The 19,129-nt window shown below is 37.7% G+C and overlaps 2 protein-coding genes across 3 annotated transcripts in view; one reads left to right on the plus strand and one right to left on the minus strand.

Annotated features, from left to right (window-relative positions):
- The window catches only part of YME1L1 (YME1 like 1 ATPase), a 28,739-nt gene extending 12,609 nt beyond the window's left edge, over positions 1-16,130 (minus strand). Inside the window, exons 1-7 of the mRNA XM_010995663.3 lie at positions 15,913-16,130; positions 11,166-11,297; positions 7,744-7,906; positions 5,588-5,686; positions 3,052-3,161; positions 1,447-1,597; positions 998-1,081 (exon numbers count right to left, since the gene is read on the minus strand). Coding sequence (XP_010993965.1) covers positions 998-1,081; positions 1,447-1,597; positions 3,052-3,161; positions 5,588-5,686; positions 7,744-7,906; positions 11,166-11,297; positions 15,913-15,945 — 772 coding nt within the window. The 5' untranslated portion in view covers positions 15,946-16,130. The remainder of the gene's footprint in view (positions 1-997; positions 1,082-1,446; positions 1,598-3,051; positions 3,162-5,587; positions 5,687-7,743; positions 7,907-11,165; positions 11,298-15,912) is intronic.
- An 830-nt stretch (positions 16,131-16,960) lies between these two features.
- MASTL (microtubule associated serine/threonine kinase like) overlaps positions 16,961-19,129 on the plus strand; it is a 31,686-nt gene continuing 29,517 nt past the window's right edge. Inside the window, exon 1 of one of the 2 annotated variants that reach the window (XM_031444646.2) lies at positions 16,961-17,229. In XM_031444646.2, coding sequence (XP_031300506.1) covers positions 17,047-17,229 — 183 coding nt within the window. In that variant the 5' untranslated portion in view covers positions 16,961-17,046. The remainder of the gene's footprint in view (positions 17,230-19,129) is intronic. The other variant, XM_010995664.3, reaches the window with a different exon arrangement.

A 19,129-nucleotide genomic window follows, 5' to 3' on the forward strand; every position in this document is an offset into this window, starting at 1 on the left:
AACTAAGAATTTTCCTCTTCTCCTTATATCTAGTAATAGAAATTTAAACCAATGGTTCTCAAACTCCATTATGCATAATTAAGAAACATAAAAGAAAAATTAGAGCTCATCCCACCCCTCCACTACCCTGCTGGTATCTCCTATCATCCCTTTACTGGTTCTTTTTTTGAGGGAAAAAAAAAAAAAGGAGACAAGACAAGGCAGATCTAGATATAAAAAGGCTATTCCTGGATGTTAAAACCTTATCTCAGGTTTGATGCCACTAATAACTTTTAAAATAACTGGGGCTATATGCAAGTTCCTGATCCGGGTCACCCAATGTTCTTAATTGTGTATCATTTTTTTCTTAAGGTAATCCATCATAAAGAAAGTAGAAAACACAGGGTGAAAACTGAATGGCAGTTGAAAAACCAACTGGAATCGCTTAAACCTGACACTATTCATTTTAGACTGGTAAACTGAGAAAATATGGGACTCCATTTAAAGTATATTTCTATGTAAGTTCACTTTTAATAAATTCAATTTATTATTGTGTCTTTGAAATAGTTGACTATTTTACTCTGTACTGCTATTATAAAATTCTTCACATGTTTTTAGAATCTAAATGTCTGGGGAACTAACCATTACTAGAAGTAGATCTAACATTTTCACTCGTACATAATACTCAGAACTTTAAAAAAAAAATTAGTTATTTTCTCAAAACAAGTGCAATCTGAATTTATAAGTGACTTAAAGGAATTTTTCTTATAATCTACAAAAGAATGTAAATATAATAAGCCCTCTGACAATACAGATGGTACACAATCATAAGAGATTAAAACTTTTCTATTTCACTGCAAAAAACAATCTCAAAGTAACCCAATCCAAATGAAAGAGCTAGACCTGAGAACTATAAACATGAATATTTTCTTATCTCTGAGCCTTAGACAGACTAATTATTAAAAGGAAACAAGCATATAGAAGATAAAAAAATCAGGTAAGTAAAAAGAGCCTTTACCAGATAAAAATGGGTTTTTTAAGAGCCCATAAATGCCAACTACCAGCAAAATAAAGACAATCAGGCGAGTTCTTCTTAGAGAATCTAGAGAAAAAAGAAAAAGACAAATCAAGTGACATCAGTGAGAAATGACTGCTCAATGCAGTGCAAATATTAAGTTGCTGATGGTAATCACATTTCACCACCTGTAATTCTGGAATTTTCAGCACCTGTTACCAAAAATGTCATGAAGCCCTTCCTGGGTCTATCACTGACTTTGATCTCACTTGAAAAAGTGCAAGTGCCAGCAGGTATTTCCACTCCCACACAGCTTAAGACATAAATACAATGGAATATAACCTATAAGAGTTGGATAATTGTTAGAAAAGTGATTGTAACACTTAAAGGTAGGACTATGACTTCCTTTCAGATGTTCCTCCCCAAATACGGATGCTGTCAAATCAACTTACCATTGGTTTTCTGTGTTAGTGCTTGAGCTTTCAGAAAACCCTCTGCAAAACCAGTTTTAAATGCATCTTGGTGAGCTTCAGGTATGTTTTTGGTTTTCATGAGTTTGTCCAAACTCTCAACATCTGATCCTCTGTCCCGCAAAAGAAATCCCTAAATACAAAATAACACGTTATCGGTTGACTATATAGATAACACTCCCCCAAAATACAACAACCAGTCACAAAAAAAATTCATTAAGATTCCAGAATTTAAAATTTTCATTGTCAACGTGAAAAATAAGGCTAAGACTCAACAATAAATAATCAATGGCTAGTGGGGAGGGAACAGCCCAAGTGGTAGAGCGCACGCTTAGCATGCATGAGGTCCTGGGTTCAATCCCCAGTACTTCCATCGAAAAACTAACTAAATAAACCTAATTACCTACCCGCTGCAAAACAAACAAACAAAATAATCAATGGCTAGGAAACTAACAATGGACCCTATACTTGCATCAGTCAGTATAAAGAAACTCCCTTAAATAAGACCATTAACTACTGAAAACAGTCAACAGGTCACATGTTAACTTAGGGTGCTAATGGCTTGAGGTTCACATTCCTTTATCTCTGCTTCAGGAAAAATCTCATCCATTTATTAAATGTTTACTGAGCACCCTTCACAGACCTGGCCCCGTATAAGTTCTAAAGATGTAAAGGTAAATAATCTGAATGTTTTTAGTCTGTTGGGGAGAGACACACAAAGAACTAAGCTTCTGAAATCATTCTGATATGATGTTAGAGGTACGAGGTATGGTGGTAAAACAAACGCTACCTAAGATGCCAGGAAAGGTCTTCCAGAAAATGGGAGCGCAAACACACAGCATGAACAACCTGACAGTCTTGAAACAACAGCCTTCACAGAGCTCAAGAACTATAAGCAATCTTGTTTGACAGGACTTTAAAACACCAAGAGAGGAGGTGGGTAGGGGGACAGAGGAGGCGGCACACTGAAAGATGAGAACAGAAAAACGATAGGCAGCATGCCACATGATGAGATGCCCTACACACCACGGCAGAAGTCTGACAACAAAGCAGAAGAACACAGCCATTACACTAATACATTTTAGACAGTCCAGTGGGTGGCAGTCTAGAGGCTGGACTGAAGGCAGCAAGACTAAAGGCAAGGAGACTAAATGAGCGTTTAGTAGAGTAATCTAGGCAAGAAATAATTATGGTCTAGGTATGCAGTGGATGAAGACAGATTTAAGAAATATTTAAGAGGCTGGATCACAGGATTAATGGATGTGAGAGGTGGGAGAGGATGGACAAACCATAGTGGACCACCAGGCTTCCAGCTAGGGTGGATGCTACTTATTAACACAAGAAGACATCAGCAGGTGTAGATTGATAAGGGAAAAAAAGAGCAAGATATCTAACAGGCTAGTGGAAAGACAAGCTTGGCACTCAGGGGAGTTGTAAGTATTATGATTACATAGAATATGAATCCTTTATCATAAATGGAAAGACGGAAGAAAATTAGCCAAAAACAGAAAACAGATATTGAAGGTTCTTTTTAGTAACTTGAAAATTACTGCTTTTTCCAACAACAACCAAAAAAGATCTAATTACCTTCACAAATGATGGTGCTGTGTGCTGTGTTTCTGCTAATCTTTCAGAGGTGGACTGGAGACGTCTTGTCCTTGACTTCAAAGTTTTAAAACCTCGAGACTGTACGAAAACTGAATGAAACAATATCACATTCACTTCTGATTTTAAATTTTTACAAGGGAAGTGCCTAAGAACCAAAACTCTGACACTATCCCCGTATATCCTAGTTATAGTCTTATTTTATAACAGTTCTTTGCCTGTCACTTCAACACACTTGTAATTAAAGTCATTAAAATGCCCCCCCAAAAAATGAAAAATAAAGTCATTAAAATGGATTGAATCTATAAAGTAACTTTACATTTTTTGGGTAATTTTATTTATTTTATTTGGGGGGAGGTAATTGGTTTATTTATTAATTATTATTATTATTTTTTTATAGAGGTACTAAGGATTGAACCTAGGACCTTTAGCACGCTAAGCACACACTCTACTGCTAAGCTACACCCTCCCCTCTTCTTGGTTAATTTTAAAATGTAAAAACAACAACAAATAACCACCGATAAAATGTTTTTTAAAAAGGTCAATATCTCTTCCTCAAACCTCAAACCCACTTCCCAGAAGTAACCATTGTTAAAATTCCATGACTACACTTCTATGTATTTAAATTCATGCTTTTTCTATAAAAATGGTACGTAACTTTTTGCAACTGTCTTCTTTCCCTTAATATATTGTGGATCTTTCTTTCTCAGAACAAGTCAATGTATTCAGGTTAATGGCTGTTTACAGTTTTCTAATTTATCAGAGTATGGCAATTTATTCAGCTACCTCCCTACTATTGGCATTAGCTGTTTCCTGGCCTCTATTGCTAAAAATAACGCTGCCGTTAAAATTCTTGTACATGTTATCTTTTACCACATGAAGACTAAATTCTTAAAAGTGACACTGTGAGACCTGAATTGTTTAACACTAAGGAATTTTCTTCTAAATGGTTGTTATCAAGAATATATACATCCACCAATGAATAAGAGTATCCTTTTCTCCACACCCTTTGCACCATTTAATATAAATAAAAATCTTTTTAACTTGTACAAAATCTGATGGGCAGAACATAGCATTGTGTTTCAATTTGCATTTCAGATTAGAAGGGAGGAAAATTTTTGAAAATGTTTTTTATTTTTATTGACTATTTTTATTTCTTTAGTGAACTGACCACTCATGACTTTTCATATTTTTCCATTTTCATCTGTAGAATATGGATGTTATATACACTTTTAGCCATGTGTATTTCAAACATTTATTTTAATATCTTTGTCTCTTAAGTGATACAGTAATTTGTAAGTTTAATGAAAAATCATGCCTTTTTTTTAAACTAATACCTTTACTATTTGATTTGAAACAGAAGAAATCACATCTTTTTAATCTTTAGTGTTTTTTGCACTGTGCTTTGATTCATACATTTAATTTAATGTCTTATATTAATTTCTCACATTCTTTTAAAGAAATTCTAAATATGGATATTTAACCCATTTATTTCCTATCCTCGTTTCCTAAAATTAATACAATCATGCTAGAAATTTTCCTCAAATATGTAGAGATTCTTGCTAATCCATTTGTATTTGTAAAGAAGAAAAGACTGATGAGTACTGACTGGAAATAGGGCCCTCAAAATTACCAAGGCGTTAAGCATATTTAGACTACAGAACATGGACTTACAGTAAATGAGTAGGTATCTTTAGTGTTTGATTCAAGTTCAAAGTAACCCGGGTTACTATCTTGTTTCATTCTTTGGCATCAACCCTCAAACCAAGAGTCTCCTCTCAACACACACACCTTACTGCAAATGTGTTTTTCGCCTAAAAGATGGAGGCCAGATCTGTTCTGTTACGGACCACTCTGCACAATCTTTCAACCTTCTAGTATCTGCCACCTTAGAGCCCACTATTACTGACTCAGAACTTGGGGTTTTTTCTAAGTTCTACTGGAAACAGCATTATACACCTCTTTCATGTCACTCTACTGTAAGTTTCATAAAGGTGACAACGTGTATCTTTTCCAGATATGTAACTATCTCTTATCACCTAACACACCACTAATGCCTGGTACTAGATAAATATGAATATATATTTGATCTTGATATCAATGTGGCTTTAACTTTACAACTTACAGAGTCATCAAATTTCTGGACCATTTATGAAACTCTTCTGCTGCTGCCCTTTTTCCCCATTTTTATTTATTTATTTATTCACTGCAATGGGATTTTGAAAATGAGGAAAGTAAACAAGTGTGCTTGATTGTTTTGGAGCAGGTATTCATGAGTTCCCTAGACGCTGATTTACTCTGGTACTTATCTGTCACGTTCAGAATCTAGTTATTTTATATTTCCAAGATTAAAAACTACACAGGAACACCCACACTAGTTGATTCCAAATATTCTGTAAGTTCTACTGTGAGCCACAAATAAATGTTTATAATCATTAATATCATTAAGAAAGACAAATCAGATTATGTCAAATAAACCTATTATGTTTTCAAAATAAATACAGTTGTTGCTTCATACCTGGCCAGTACTGAAGATCTGAACAAATTCTTTTAAGAGTTCTTGAATGTTGTCTGTATAAGCAAGAGGAACGTAAAGTACCAAATATATCTAAGCAACCTGCAGAGAAATTACAAAAAGTAAATTGTTTAATTGCCAAACAAAAGAAAGTCATGAAATGCGACAAATAATTTTACCACATATTAGAAAAACTAAAATGAGTTTTGCGTTTTATTTGACCATACATGACTCTGCTTTTAGATATTTCTAAAAGCACTATAAATCTAATCACATTGCTTCATCACTTTACTATCACTTGTCCATTACATTATCTTTTTTAATATGATATATGAATATAGTTGCCAATGAAATTACATTCAAACCAAGAGGTAAAAGATAAATATGCTTACCTAAAGCTTTCAGTTAAAGAGCACAAAGAGACAAAGAAATGCTATCTCCCAGATATAATTTCAAGTCTAGTGAACAATGTAATAAAACATTGGAATCCAGAGGTATCATTATCTTTCCCTCTTAAAGCTCCATCACTGGATAAGAAGAAAGTTCCTTCCACAGCCATGAATACTGTCGTCATTCTTCCCGACTCCCGTTCTTGACCAATGGGCCCCATCCTACTTAACCTCCATGATCCCAGGGAATTGGAGGCAACAACAATAGAAATTTGTTCTCATCCATCCCTGTATCTCAGTTAGAATTCAGGGATTTTTTTAAGAACTCTTACAATCAAGTCAAGAAACCGTTTCCTAATACCTCTGCCTGCCTAAGCCAAGAAAACACAGCTGGTAGTTAGTGGAACATCTTAAAAGGAAACAAAATACGTAGACTAGACAAGCGATAGTAATAATAACAATATTACAAAACGGGGAGGGTATAGCTCAAGTGGCAGAGCACATGCTTATTAGCATGTGTGAGGTCCTGGGTTCAATCCCCGGTACCTCCTCTAAAAATGAATAGACCTAATTACCTCTCCCCAGCAAAAGAAAAAAAAAAATACTATAAAACGGTGATAATGACAAAAAATTTATTCTGCTGATCACTTACTGTGGGCCAAGTACTTTGCGTAGATTACTACATTTGATCCTCTAAAGAGAGATAAGGAGGTATACCTCACACTTCGTATGAGAAAACTGATTTAATATAAATAACCCAGTCACTCAGCGCCAGGACTGAGTGTGGTCCTAGTCTGCTCCTCACTCTTAACCACTAAAGCCTTAGGGCTTCTCTCAGGAAGTAGGCAGTAGAGCACAAAAAAACAATAAAACAGAAGCAGATTTTTAGTCCAACCCTCTAAACTCAAAAACTTCACTTTTTCTTACTTTTGAATTCTTTATTCATCCTATAGCTCTTATATAAAATAAAGGTAAGAGAAGAACAAAGGATTAGTAAATGATTTAAGTTGATGTGAAGTACAGCTTCAAATCAAACCTTCCTTACAAAACTGTTCAAACCTGTTCTTTTGTTTCAGGGCTTTTATCGCTTGTATTGATTTTTTTAAGTATGTTCTGCCATCAACAAGTATTTTGATAAGCTCTAACATTCATTGTTTAAGTATCATGAAGTCGACATTCCTTTCAATAAAATGCCCACTTATTATAAGACACATATAAGAAAATACATAAACATTCTATAAAAGAAGGGACCACAGCTGTTTCTTTAATGTATTCTCAGAGGTCAGTATGTTACTTGGAATCTAAAAAATATTTGTCACATACAGTTAAAACAACAACATTCCACTATTCCAAACAATACATAGTATGCTGTGTTGGGTTCTGGAACAGAAAAAGAACCCTAGTGGAAAAAACTAGTGATTTGGAGAAATTAAGTTTTATTTGGTAAAACCTAAATAAAGTCTATAATTTAGTTAAAAGCATTTTACCAATGTTAATTTCCTAGTTTGGACAAATGTACCATGGTTATGTAGCAAGTTAACATCAGAGGAAGAGAGGTGAAGGGTATATAGGAACTCTTTGTACTATCCTTGTAACTTTTCTGTAAAACTAAAATCATCCCAGTGAAAAGTTACTCTTTAAAAAAAAGAGAGAAAAAACAATTCAGGAAAGAATTTGGCACATAGAAAATGTTAGTAAGTGGTACCTATTTAATTATTAATAGTACTAAAATGGCTTAGTTTTGTTGGAACACAAAATATATTAACTTACCATATTTATTTTCAAAGAAGGACTGTGCAGAAATATGAGATGTATGCCAATTGGAAGAAAAGTTTTTGCCTTTATGAAATCCGGGAAGTAGACTGTCAACCAGTTGATCAATCTGTCCAATTTTTAATTCAGATAATCCAAGGTCCCTTAAATTAAGTATAGGCTGTAAAAGATTAAAACAACTAAGTTAGCATTATTATCAAGATATTTAACTTAAAGAATACTTATGAATTGAAACAATGTGAATTTTTAAAATCTAAAAAATGTACTGAATCTCCCTTTCTTTCAAATATTTAAAAAGTAAACTGGTGCAAATATTCTTCTAGATCTAGTTTTACTGAGGTCAGTCGTGTAAGGTTTGATAAAGGTTAAAAAAATCATATTCCCAATATTATCACCAGTCCATGGAGCTTTAAAAGCCTCTTTCAGTCCCAAAAGACCAGAAACAAAAGCCCCTTCAATAAAGAATTGCTGAGATTCTCATTTGAACTGAGAGGTTCTATACGTTACCCATTTCTAACGTCTAATCAGGAGGGAAATTGGACAAAGTAAAAGATGTGTGAAAACTAGTCAAGAAAATACACTCACCTTAAAAAAAAGTTCTACAGTAACTAGAAATAGGAGAGGGGTGAGCTATCGTCTTGTCCAAACGAACCGACAGGGAGACACTAAGGACAAGTAACAACTTCAAGCCCTGAAAAGCTAAATCTTCAAGTAGGGAGAACAAAGATAAACAGAACAAGTAAAACATCAATTTCTTAGGATTGATGTAGTTAGATCCATGGATTACACAGCTCTGGGTGAGCTCCAGGAGTTTGTCAGTTATTAGCTTTGTGACAGGTCATTCATATTCTTAGAATCCCTTTCCTCATTAGTAAAATGACGATAAAATATACCCTGCCTATTTCACAACAAGATAGTATGGCTCAATGGGAGAGATCATGCTTTGCTCAACTACATATCCTAACGTGTAAAGTAAGAAAGTTAAAGACAGGATGAAATACTTAAAAGTGCTTAAGGTACTAAAAACTATACCATATAAAGCACATTATTATAATGAAAACAGGACTATAATACTCAAGAGCTACAAAGATAAAAGGTATCTTTTTAAAATGGGGAAACCAAAACGTCTATTTACAATACAAGGACTTGAAAAGGGAAATGTAGATTTTAACTAAGACAGAAAATTATTCCCCTTACTTAGTGAGCATTGGGTTGTAGGAACATAAAGAGAAATAAGGTTCATATGAACGTGGTAATTATCATACAACATGGTAAACTGCTATTACAGAGATATTAAAAAAAATGTAAGAGAATGCAGAACAACTAATTTTCTAAGTCAGATAAGGCTTCACTGAAGTGACACCTAATTCACAAAATGATGGGGGGCAGAAACCTTGGGGAAGAGGGCAACCAAAAAGTAATCCAAGGGCCTGGGATGCAGTAAAAAGTTTAGTGATGGAAGAAAGGACTAGAAAGATGGGCTATGGCCAGATTGTGAAGAGCCTTATTTGAACTTAATTTTATAGCTAACATCATCAGTTTTGTTTTATAGGAAGAAAATAGATGATAAAGATGACAAGCTGGAGGAGAGAAGGCTGATGAAACAAGAAAATAACAGTATGAATCTCAATTGAGCCCTGATTAAGAAGGATGCAAATACCAAGCCACAGACAACAGACATCAGAAGAAACTGGTAAAGTATATGGATTGTGAGGGAAAAGGGTTCTGGATGATGTGCTGGTTATCGATTCAGCTCTTAGCTCCTCCTTATCTTTTTTGTTGGCTCCATGAATGTGGATCTGGGCCCTTTAAATATTTTTCCTTTGTTGATCAGAATGACATTAAGCAGTCAGTAGAGGGCACTGGAGAGACACTGTAGGAGGAGTCTTTGCTCCCGGTTCAGGCTGGTAAATCCCCAGTTTTTTCAGCATCTGGCTATGGCCACTGGTGCAGCTTCTCTAAAGCCTGGCTCCTACAGTGCACAGTGGCCAGCAGTGCCCAGCAGCTTTTCCAATAAGACTCTGCCCCAGGAACAGCTTTCCCTCGTACTCCAGGGGGCAGATTTCCATCAGGTTCAGCAGGCGTGACACCAGTGACTTCTCTGCCATTCAGCAAGCCAAGGCCACGGCCTCTCCAACAACCTCAGAACCTCAGCCCAGAATTGGAGAACTCTTCCTGGGATACTCTCAGTCCTGGGAGGATTAGCTGCTCCTTAAATCTGTGAGTCCTATCTATTTGAGTTTTCTTTACTTATTACTAGCCAGTCCCTACTTACTCCAATCCCCTGTGAGAACAGGGTTTTTTAAGTATTAGACTAAAAAATTATACTAATTTTTTATATTAAACTTTCACTGTTCAAATGACATGTATTATTATTAGGAAAGCTCTCTTAGACTATAATTTGGGAGAGTGGTGTCACAACAGAAGACAAGAATGGGGGGGAGGGTACAGCTCAGTGGTAGAGCATATGGTTAGCATGAACGAGGTCCTGGGTTCAATCTCCAGTACCTCTGTTTAAAAATTAAAAAAACAACAAATAAACCTAATTAGCTCTCCCCAAAATTTAAAACAAGAAATTTTTTTTTAAAAGACAAGAATGGATTGCCTGTAGAAAGAGGCAACAGGAACTGGCAGATAGTATAAAAGGAAAGCATAAGATGATAAACACAAACTTTTCATCTAATTAAAACTGTATCCCAAGACTTAACCTCACAACCTGGCCCTCCACGACTCGTCCACCTCCACACCTCTACTGTCCTTTGCCATAGCCCCTGATACCAGGACTAAGTATGTCAGCTATCTTGGGTTAAAGAGGCTTTGGAGAAACTTAGCTAGAGATGATAATGTTTTCTATGAAAAATGTTTTCTGAGCTACAAGCAACTACCTTATTAGTAAATCTTGTAAACACAAAGTTCCTAGGTTGGGAATCCCCTATGTCCTTGGCCACAATGATTTCATAATTCTCTGAAAACTCAAAGTACAGTTTCATAGCATATACATTTCACTGTCAGGTCCCGCTGTTCTAATTGCTTAATTACACTGAAAGCTCCTTTAAGGCAGTAGATGGTAACTTCTTGCTATTTTATCTTCCCTGAGACTTGCGGGGCAGTCGTGGGTTCCCTGCTAGTGTTGGAGCAACACAAAAGAACATATAAATGGTATTACACAAGCAGTAATGTAGGAAGTGAACAGCAATACACTGCCACATGAAATTTTTTATAAATTAAATGTTAAAAAAAAAAGTTTCCACATGTACAACAAAGCCAGAATTAGATGTCTTTAATCATAAAGGAGAGGTTAAGCTGAAGACAGAAATCACCCTGTTAAAAATGTCTAAACACAGAAAGATATCTCAAGCATGTTTACAACATACTGAATCCAACAAGCTTTCTCACACATCCAGGGTAAAAGCTGTTACCTCACTGCTGGGAGCCTCATGCTCAGGAACCGCATCTCGATGCTGGTTTTGAGAAACTGATGCGCTGACAGAAATAGATGTACTTTTTGGTGAATGGAAGGCATTGATGAGATGACTCAGAGGAACTGTAACCTAAAAAAAGATGAAAGTTGAACATTAAGTATTGCTTTTCAAAATAAAAATACAAAAAAAGTCTTTTTATTGTCAGGATTTGGGATTGTAAAAAGTTTAACATACAGTGTATATCAAAACTATCCAGATTTATTGCTGGTAGAAAGAAAATTGACATATGCTTTCAGGACAGTACTGTTGTTATGTACAGCGAAAGTATTAAAACTACATACATTTCATTGTTCCAGCAATCAAACTTCTAGGGATTTTTCCAAGGAAATAATCTGGCAAGTAATAATCTATGCTTGCATATGCAGAGATGACAATTTTCATCAAAATCTTTTAAAACACTGTGGAAAGCTAGAAATGTCCAACAATAGGGGAGTGGCTAAACAAATGATACCACCACAAAAATGAAACATTTCACAGACATAAAAACCATAAGCACAGATTCAGAATTTTATACTTTTTAACTTCCCCACTGCGCCACCCTATTCTAAATCACAGGGATCCCTATGGATTTTTACAAAAGGTTCTAACTTCTCTCCCTAAATCTACTCCTTTAAAATCAGTCAGATCTCATCATTTCTCTGCTCAAAACCCTCCAAGGGCTTTCCTCACAATAAAAGCCAAAGTCCAAACAACTAGGACACAGAAACCCCTCCTTGGCTCCTTATCACCTCTCTGAATTGAACCACTACTATGTTCCCCTTCATTTTCTCTGCTCCTGCCAGCCTGGAACACACCTGGCAGGCCCTCCCTCACCTCAAGGACTTGGCCTTGCAGTTTACCCCTTCTTTTGTCCCATTAGTTACAAATTCTCGTACTCCCTTTAGTTCTTAACTCACAAGTCATCTTTTCATGAGTCTCTTCCTTACTCAGCCTATTTAAGATTTCAAAAACCCTCCCCTCAAAAATATCCTTTATTTCCTTTCTCTGCTTTATTTTCCCTTTTTGACATTTTCACTAAAACACTTTAAATATTTACTTATTTATCTTAGAGGTCTTATTTATCTAAATTTAGATTTATCTCAATTATCTATAAGTAATTTACATATTACTTATTTACTATCTGTCTCTCTCTCAACCAATTTTCTGATACCAACCAGTAATTGTTGGACACTAACTGGGTGTCCAACAATTCAATTCTGATAGTAATTACCAGACGTTAGCGCAGACGCCACAGGTATACAGCTCAGTCCCATTTCAGATGACAGTCACAAGTACCAAGAGACCGACACTTCTGATCTACCAGCTATAAATCAGGGCTTCCCACAACCCCCAACCCCCATCAGGTTGGATAATTTGCTAGAACAGCTCACAGAACTAAGGAAGATATTTTATTTACATTTATTGGTCTATTAAAAAAGATGGAAATGAACAGCCAGATGAAGAAATATATAGGGCGAGGTCTAAAAGGATCCCAAGCACAGGCGCTCCCGTCCCCCCCAGATTCAGAGTGTACCACTCTCCTGCACTGCCAGCATCTGCACTGGATCCCCCAGTTCAAGAGTTTTCATGGAGCTCCATCTCCAGTCCAACTCTCCCTTCCCAGAGGCAGAGGTTTGGGGCTGAGAGCGCCCACCTTCTAATCACTAGGTCTTCCTGGTGACCAGTCCAGTTCTGAACTTTACTAGAACCTCCCCACCCTAAGTCACCTCATTAGCATACACCCAGGTGTGATCCAAAGAGGGACATTAAGAATAAAGACACACCTATCACACAGGAAATTTCAAGGGTTTCAGGAGCTCTGTGCCAAGAATTGGGAACAAAGACCAAATATTTTTAATTTATTATATACCACACTCTCTCACTGGAGCATAAGTTCCATGTGGCAAGGGAATTTTTTCCCCTCTATTTTATTATTTCTATTTTATTTATAAATTATTTAATATAAAACACTTCTACATAATACTTAACATAACTTACATATTTTATTGTTCTCAATCTTATCTTCTCTATTTCATTCAATAGTATAGCCCAGTGCAACAATAATGCACACAGCAGATGTGCATTAAAATTAAAAATAAACATTTGTTGAGTAAATGAATACATTAAAGATGTTCTTACTAAATGCCAGGTTTTGTACTATGTGCTTTACTTACATTATCTCATTTAATCCTCGTAACAGCTATAAACGTTAGTTACTATTATACTTCTATTCAACTGATGAAGACAAGAATTTAGATAGATTTAGTGCCATGTTCAAAGTCATTCAGCAAGAAAGTACTACAGGAGGAAGGATTCTAACCCAGATAATCTGAGTCCAGATTCCAGTTATAAATTCACAATATTGTTAAATGAAAGAAGTAGGCTGTAAAACTTTATGTAACATCTTTTTTTTTTTAAGTACACATACACATACTCGTGTAGAGATCAAAACTATGAAAGAACTTACTCTAAAATGGGATCTCTTTGGGTAATGAAATTATGGGTGATTTTTATTTTCTTATTTATGTTTTTCTTTTCAGCATTTTGGGCAATGAATGTGTATTATTTTTAGAGTCAGAAAGAAACAAACTCAAAACTACAGGAATCAGTCCTACTGTATAGCACAGGGAACTATATTCAGTAGCTTGTAACAACCTATAATGAAAAATAATATGAAAAAAGTATATATATATAACTGAATCTCTATGCTGTACACCAGAAACTAACACAACATTGTAAATCAACTCTATTTCAATTAAAAAAAAAAAACCACAGGAATCAAATTATTTTAAGATACATACATATTTTCTGCCTATACCTTTGAGAAGTTTTATTTTAATTAGTTATTTCTCTTCTCATTCCATAAAGAATTTAAATTGCCAAAAGATGGTAGATCTCTTTTCAATGAAAAGGTTGACCTTCTGTGTCACACAATTTAAATTCGAGTGTATTCAACCAATTAAGCAACCAGGAATTACAAATGTGTTTATCATCTTCCACAGCATAAAATGCATAAGGGACTAACAAGAGCCCAGTTAGGACTGCCTATAGTACACAAATTCCTTCACTGCCTCTACCAACATCACATATAACATATATTCAGCTAATGATATATACTTCTAAAACCGGGTCTTCTTGATAAAAACTTGATGATGTTCAGTTTTAAAAGATTTAATATTACGTTCAGCAGGCCAAGTAAGATTCTTTTTCAAACAATTGATAGGACTTCTCTAGACATTGTCATTTTGGTAAATAACACCTTCTTGTTAGCCAGCTGATTAAACCTGAAACACCTCTGTCCATCATCCCTCATGAAATTCTATTCTTTTTGTAAAATAAGTATCGTCCCCTTCTTTCCATAACCACCATCACCACTTAGCAGTGCATTATCCCTCTCTGGAATTAGCACAATAACATCCTTAACACCTGAAGACACTTCCAATCTTGTCCTCCCACACTCCACACAGCAAGAAGACAGAGTAATCTATTAAAAATATAAATCTTATCATGTTACTCCTTAACATGCTTAAAACCTTTTAATGGTTTCCAACAAATTTAAAACAAAATCCAAAGTCCCTTATTATAAATCCCTGTATGATCAAACTCAAGTCTTCTCCCCAACCTCCTTTCTGTCATTGGCCCTTTAATCACCAGGCTCTAGCCACACTGGCCTTATTCTTGTTCCTCCAATCAGCTAGGCTGGTCTCTATCTCAGAACCTTCAGACACTATCTCCCTGGGATACCTGTTCACTTTTATTCACACTTCACTTGGCTAACTCCTATTCATGTTTTACTTCTTATCTAAGATTCCACGTTTGCTTTGTTCACCTAGAACATTACTGACCACTTCATTTTCTATTAACCAACCCAGTACTAGCAAAAAAATCAAAACAAAAGGGAATGGAGCTTACACAAAGAGACATACCATATGCTTAAAGCAAGAAACTAGAGTGTCAAAAAATATTTTTAAAACTGAGTGTTTTCAAAAACTTTATTTGCAAAACTGTGAGGAACTCAAAACAAACCAAATTCAAAATATCATCAAAAAAGACCTTTAAATTAACTAAGACCAAAACACTGCCACAACTGATTACTCCTGAAACAAGAGAATTAAAAATAAAAACCCTTGGGATCTTTTTTCTTTGCCCTTTTGCTTTATCGAGTAAAAAATGGGGAGGAGGCTGAATCAAAATTTTAACTGCAAGCAGTCAATAATCTAAAAATACATATTAGTCACTTTTGGGCAAAAGAAAAAACGGTATAAGTTTATTCCAATTTTTTTTATCATGTTTGGATTAAATTCCATGTCAAAGAAAGAGTAGAGAATCGGGGCTGAATTACTAAAGACTTTGAAAACGTGGAAGGATGGAAACGGAACATCATTTGCTCCCTTTATGTCTACGGCAAAGACGCTTCCCCTACCCGATCCCCACCCCCCACCCCAGAAAGTCCAGCGCTGAACAATGCTTGATGGATTCTCTAGCAAAAATTTCACGCAACCAAGTCGATAAGCCAAGGTCTCCTCTGCTTCATAGTCAGCACTTTACTCTCAGCGTTGCCCCCGATACCTTCTCAACCCCAGGACTCCAGCTGGGTTAATCGCTTCCCTCCTACGATCCCTTAAGAGAAACCGCCTCCAAGAAACGCAAATGGCAAACAGCCGCGAGCAAGAGGGGAGAAAAATGGACTGGATGCCGGACCGACCTGGGGCTGCACGGTGCTCGACAGGGAAAACATCTTCTCCGGGCCCTCAGCGACCTCACCCGCCTGCCGAAACTGTCCCTCTCGTTCACGGCCCGGCGGGGAGGCGCTAAGCCCTTTCTTCTCCTTCTTTTCTCTCTCCCGTCGCCCTCACTTTTCCTAGAAACGGAAAATGGCCTCCTCTTCCTACAGCTGCCGCAACGACAGCCAATCTGCCCCGGAAGGCAAGGCGCTAACGCAACAGTACTTCCGGGGCAGGTGAGGCCGCCACCCCGGCGGTGTGCGTCAGCCTGCCGTTTTTAACCCGGGCCTGCGTTTCTACAGCTGCCGCTGAGGCCCCCAAAGTCGTTCATGTTCACGTTGAGTAATGCACACCTGCCGGATCCCCAAAGCTCTTTGACTGTAGTTTTCTTTCTAAGGGGGAACGGCATCAACCCCGTTAAATCTTTCTCCAGCTTCATTATCACTCCTGTTTCGACTGGGCCTTGAGCTACGATAAGCTCTTTCGCTACAAATTCAGTGCTCTTTATCTTACCCTCAGTAAATCAAAAAATCCTCCTGTTTCAGATAGGCAAGTTACATTTTGTTAGAATGTCACATTGCAGGGCCAGTCGTGCGCTTCCTGCTCATCCAGTTTCTCCACATTCTACGATTTCACTGGCCATGGCTTTACCGGGCGGACCCGAACTGGTTTACATTTCTCCTGCGGGTGGGAGGTCGCAAAGGAGTTTAAAATTTTTCTTTAAAGTGGGATGAGGGCAGGGTCTCATCAGCCTTGTTTGGAAGTCGGAAGAAAACTCTTCAAAGATTGGGATTCAAGCCCCGGTAGCCCCGTTTCCCGTCCGCCAAGAACTGTTTGTACCGCCCCGTGCCATTACAAACTCACCCTGGGAGAGTCTGTGGTTGGTTCAAGAGTTTCCCAGCGGCCCCGCCCACACGCCCATTAGCTTCTGCTAGACCACGGGAAGTGAGAGGGGCGGGGCCGCGCTGGGTTGGGCGCGGCGCGCGCGGCGACGGGGTGACGTCACGGCCGGCGTGCGGCGTGGGTGGAGCCTCACTTTGAACAGAGTTGCGGGAGTCGCGGCTCCGGAACGGGCGTTGGCGGCGGCTGCAACGTTGCCTCGCGACTGGCCCGCGATGAAGCCCTCCGCGGGCAGCGAGGAGAGTGGAGGAGGCGCGGCAACAGGGGAGTGTGTGAATAACATCCCGGTGCCACGACCTCCCTCCATTGAGGAGTTCACCATAGTGAAGCCCATTAGCCGTGGCGCCTTCGGGAAGGTGTATCTGGGGCAGAAAGGCAGCAGGTTGTACGCGGTGAAGGTAAGAGAGTAAAGAAAGCGAAGGAGGCCGGCACTTCGGCCCTCTTTCCTGTCCGCTGAATTGGGCAGGCCCCAGGGACTAGACCAGGTGCCTGTCTTGCTGAAGTCTCCGGAGCCCTGCGAGCTGAGTTCTCACCTGGGGTCACATCAGCCGGGGCAAGTCCCTGTCCCCCCTGCTCCGCCCTTCTGTTCTCACCGCGAAAGCTTAGAGACGACAGAACTTCTGAATCCTTTTTACTGATTTGGCCTTTACCAGGATTAAGGTTGAAACTTTAAATTTGAAGCAGTTATTTCCAAAAAGTGTCTTAATTCTATCAGTTTGATATAGACTCATTTCTTATATAATCAAGATGTAATTGACATATACTAGTTACAGGTGTACAACATAATCATTCAATATTTGTAAGGCGAAATGGTCGCCACCATAAGTCTAGTTAAGAACCATCACGTCACAGCTACGAATTTTTTAAATTTTATTTTTTTGGAGGGGGAAAGTAATTAGGTTTTTTATTTATGCTTTTAGAGGGAGTACTGGGGATTGAACCCAGGAGTTTGTGCATGCTAAGCATGCGCTCTACTACTTGAGCTATATACCCTTCCCCCCAATTTTTTTTCTTATGCTGAGAACTTTTAAGATCTCTCAGCGTCTTTCAATTGTACAATGCAGTATTGTTAACTACAGCCTCCATGCTGTGATATCTTAACTTCTGACCTCTATAGCCAAAAGAACTCATTAAAGAAACCCCACTTTTCTCTTCAGACTTTTCATTATAAATCTAGAATGTCCTTTTATTTAAAGACTAAGCTGAAATATGTCCTTTAAAAAAATCACTCCTTTATCCTTGCAGGAGTATGTTCAGTGTATTCAAAGTCATTTCTCGCTACTCTTGGTCCTCATCCACTCCCCAGGTTTCAGGCTACTCACGTTTCACCGCTGAGTGAACGTGATATATCTGAGTGCCGATGAAATTTCGACTTCATTTTGGACATTGCTATGTGAATATCTAGCAGTCACCTGAAAATTGTGCTTGCCTAACTCTGAACAATCCTCTCCACCTAACCACCTCCTTTATTCCCTCTCTCCACGTAATAACATCATCCTCATCCCTGCCATTCAGACTAGAAACTTGAGTCATTTAAACTTTCCTCTGATTCATCTGTATAGCCTGTCTCTCAGCCAGTCCTGCCAGTTGTCTCATATTCACCCCTTCCATTCCATTCCCAGGTCTGCCCAAGTACAGGACTTCATTTTTTTCTCCCCTTCTTTCTTTCTTTCAAAAAGTACAATTCATTTCAATGGAAATGAACTATGAAAAATGTCATCAAGAGATGAATTGTCACAGCCCAGGAACAAGAAATCCTGTCTGAATATGCCTAGAAATTATTTACCCAAAGAAATAATCCATTGAATGAAGAGGTTAATCAGAAAATCTTCAATGTAGAGTGGAAGAAGTATGTCTACACATCTCTCAAGTCATTCTTCCTATAAGAACTGAGGCTGTGGGTTGAGACAACCTGGAGTCTCAGATGGGCGACATGATGCTGCCAGTAGTGTTCAGCAGCATCATTCCCAGTATCCATAATACTGCCATCTTCATTTTGTAGCTCTAGAAGTAAGGGGAAGATCCAGGTGCCAGAGTACACCTGGAGTTTCCAAGTCATCTTCTGAGGAAGAAGGGCAAGAATTATTACAGGGGCTTTCTTCTGGTTTGTTCACCCCTCTACCTGGGCACTTAGAACAGGGCTTTACACAATAAGCCCTCAATAAATGTTTGTTTCATTAAAAAAAGTATAATTCAGTGGGGTGGTTTTTTTTGTTGAAGGATAGTTGATTTATAATGCTGTGTTACTTTCTGGTGTACAGCATAGTGATTCAGTTATACATATATATTCTTTTTTTT

The sequence above is a fragment of the Camelus dromedarius genome, chromosome 26 (genome assembly GCF_036321535.1).
Source record: "Camelus dromedarius isolate mCamDro1 chromosome 26, mCamDro1.pat, whole genome shotgun sequence".
NCBI lineage: Eukaryota > Metazoa > Chordata > Mammalia > Artiodactyla > Camelidae > Camelus > Camelus dromedarius.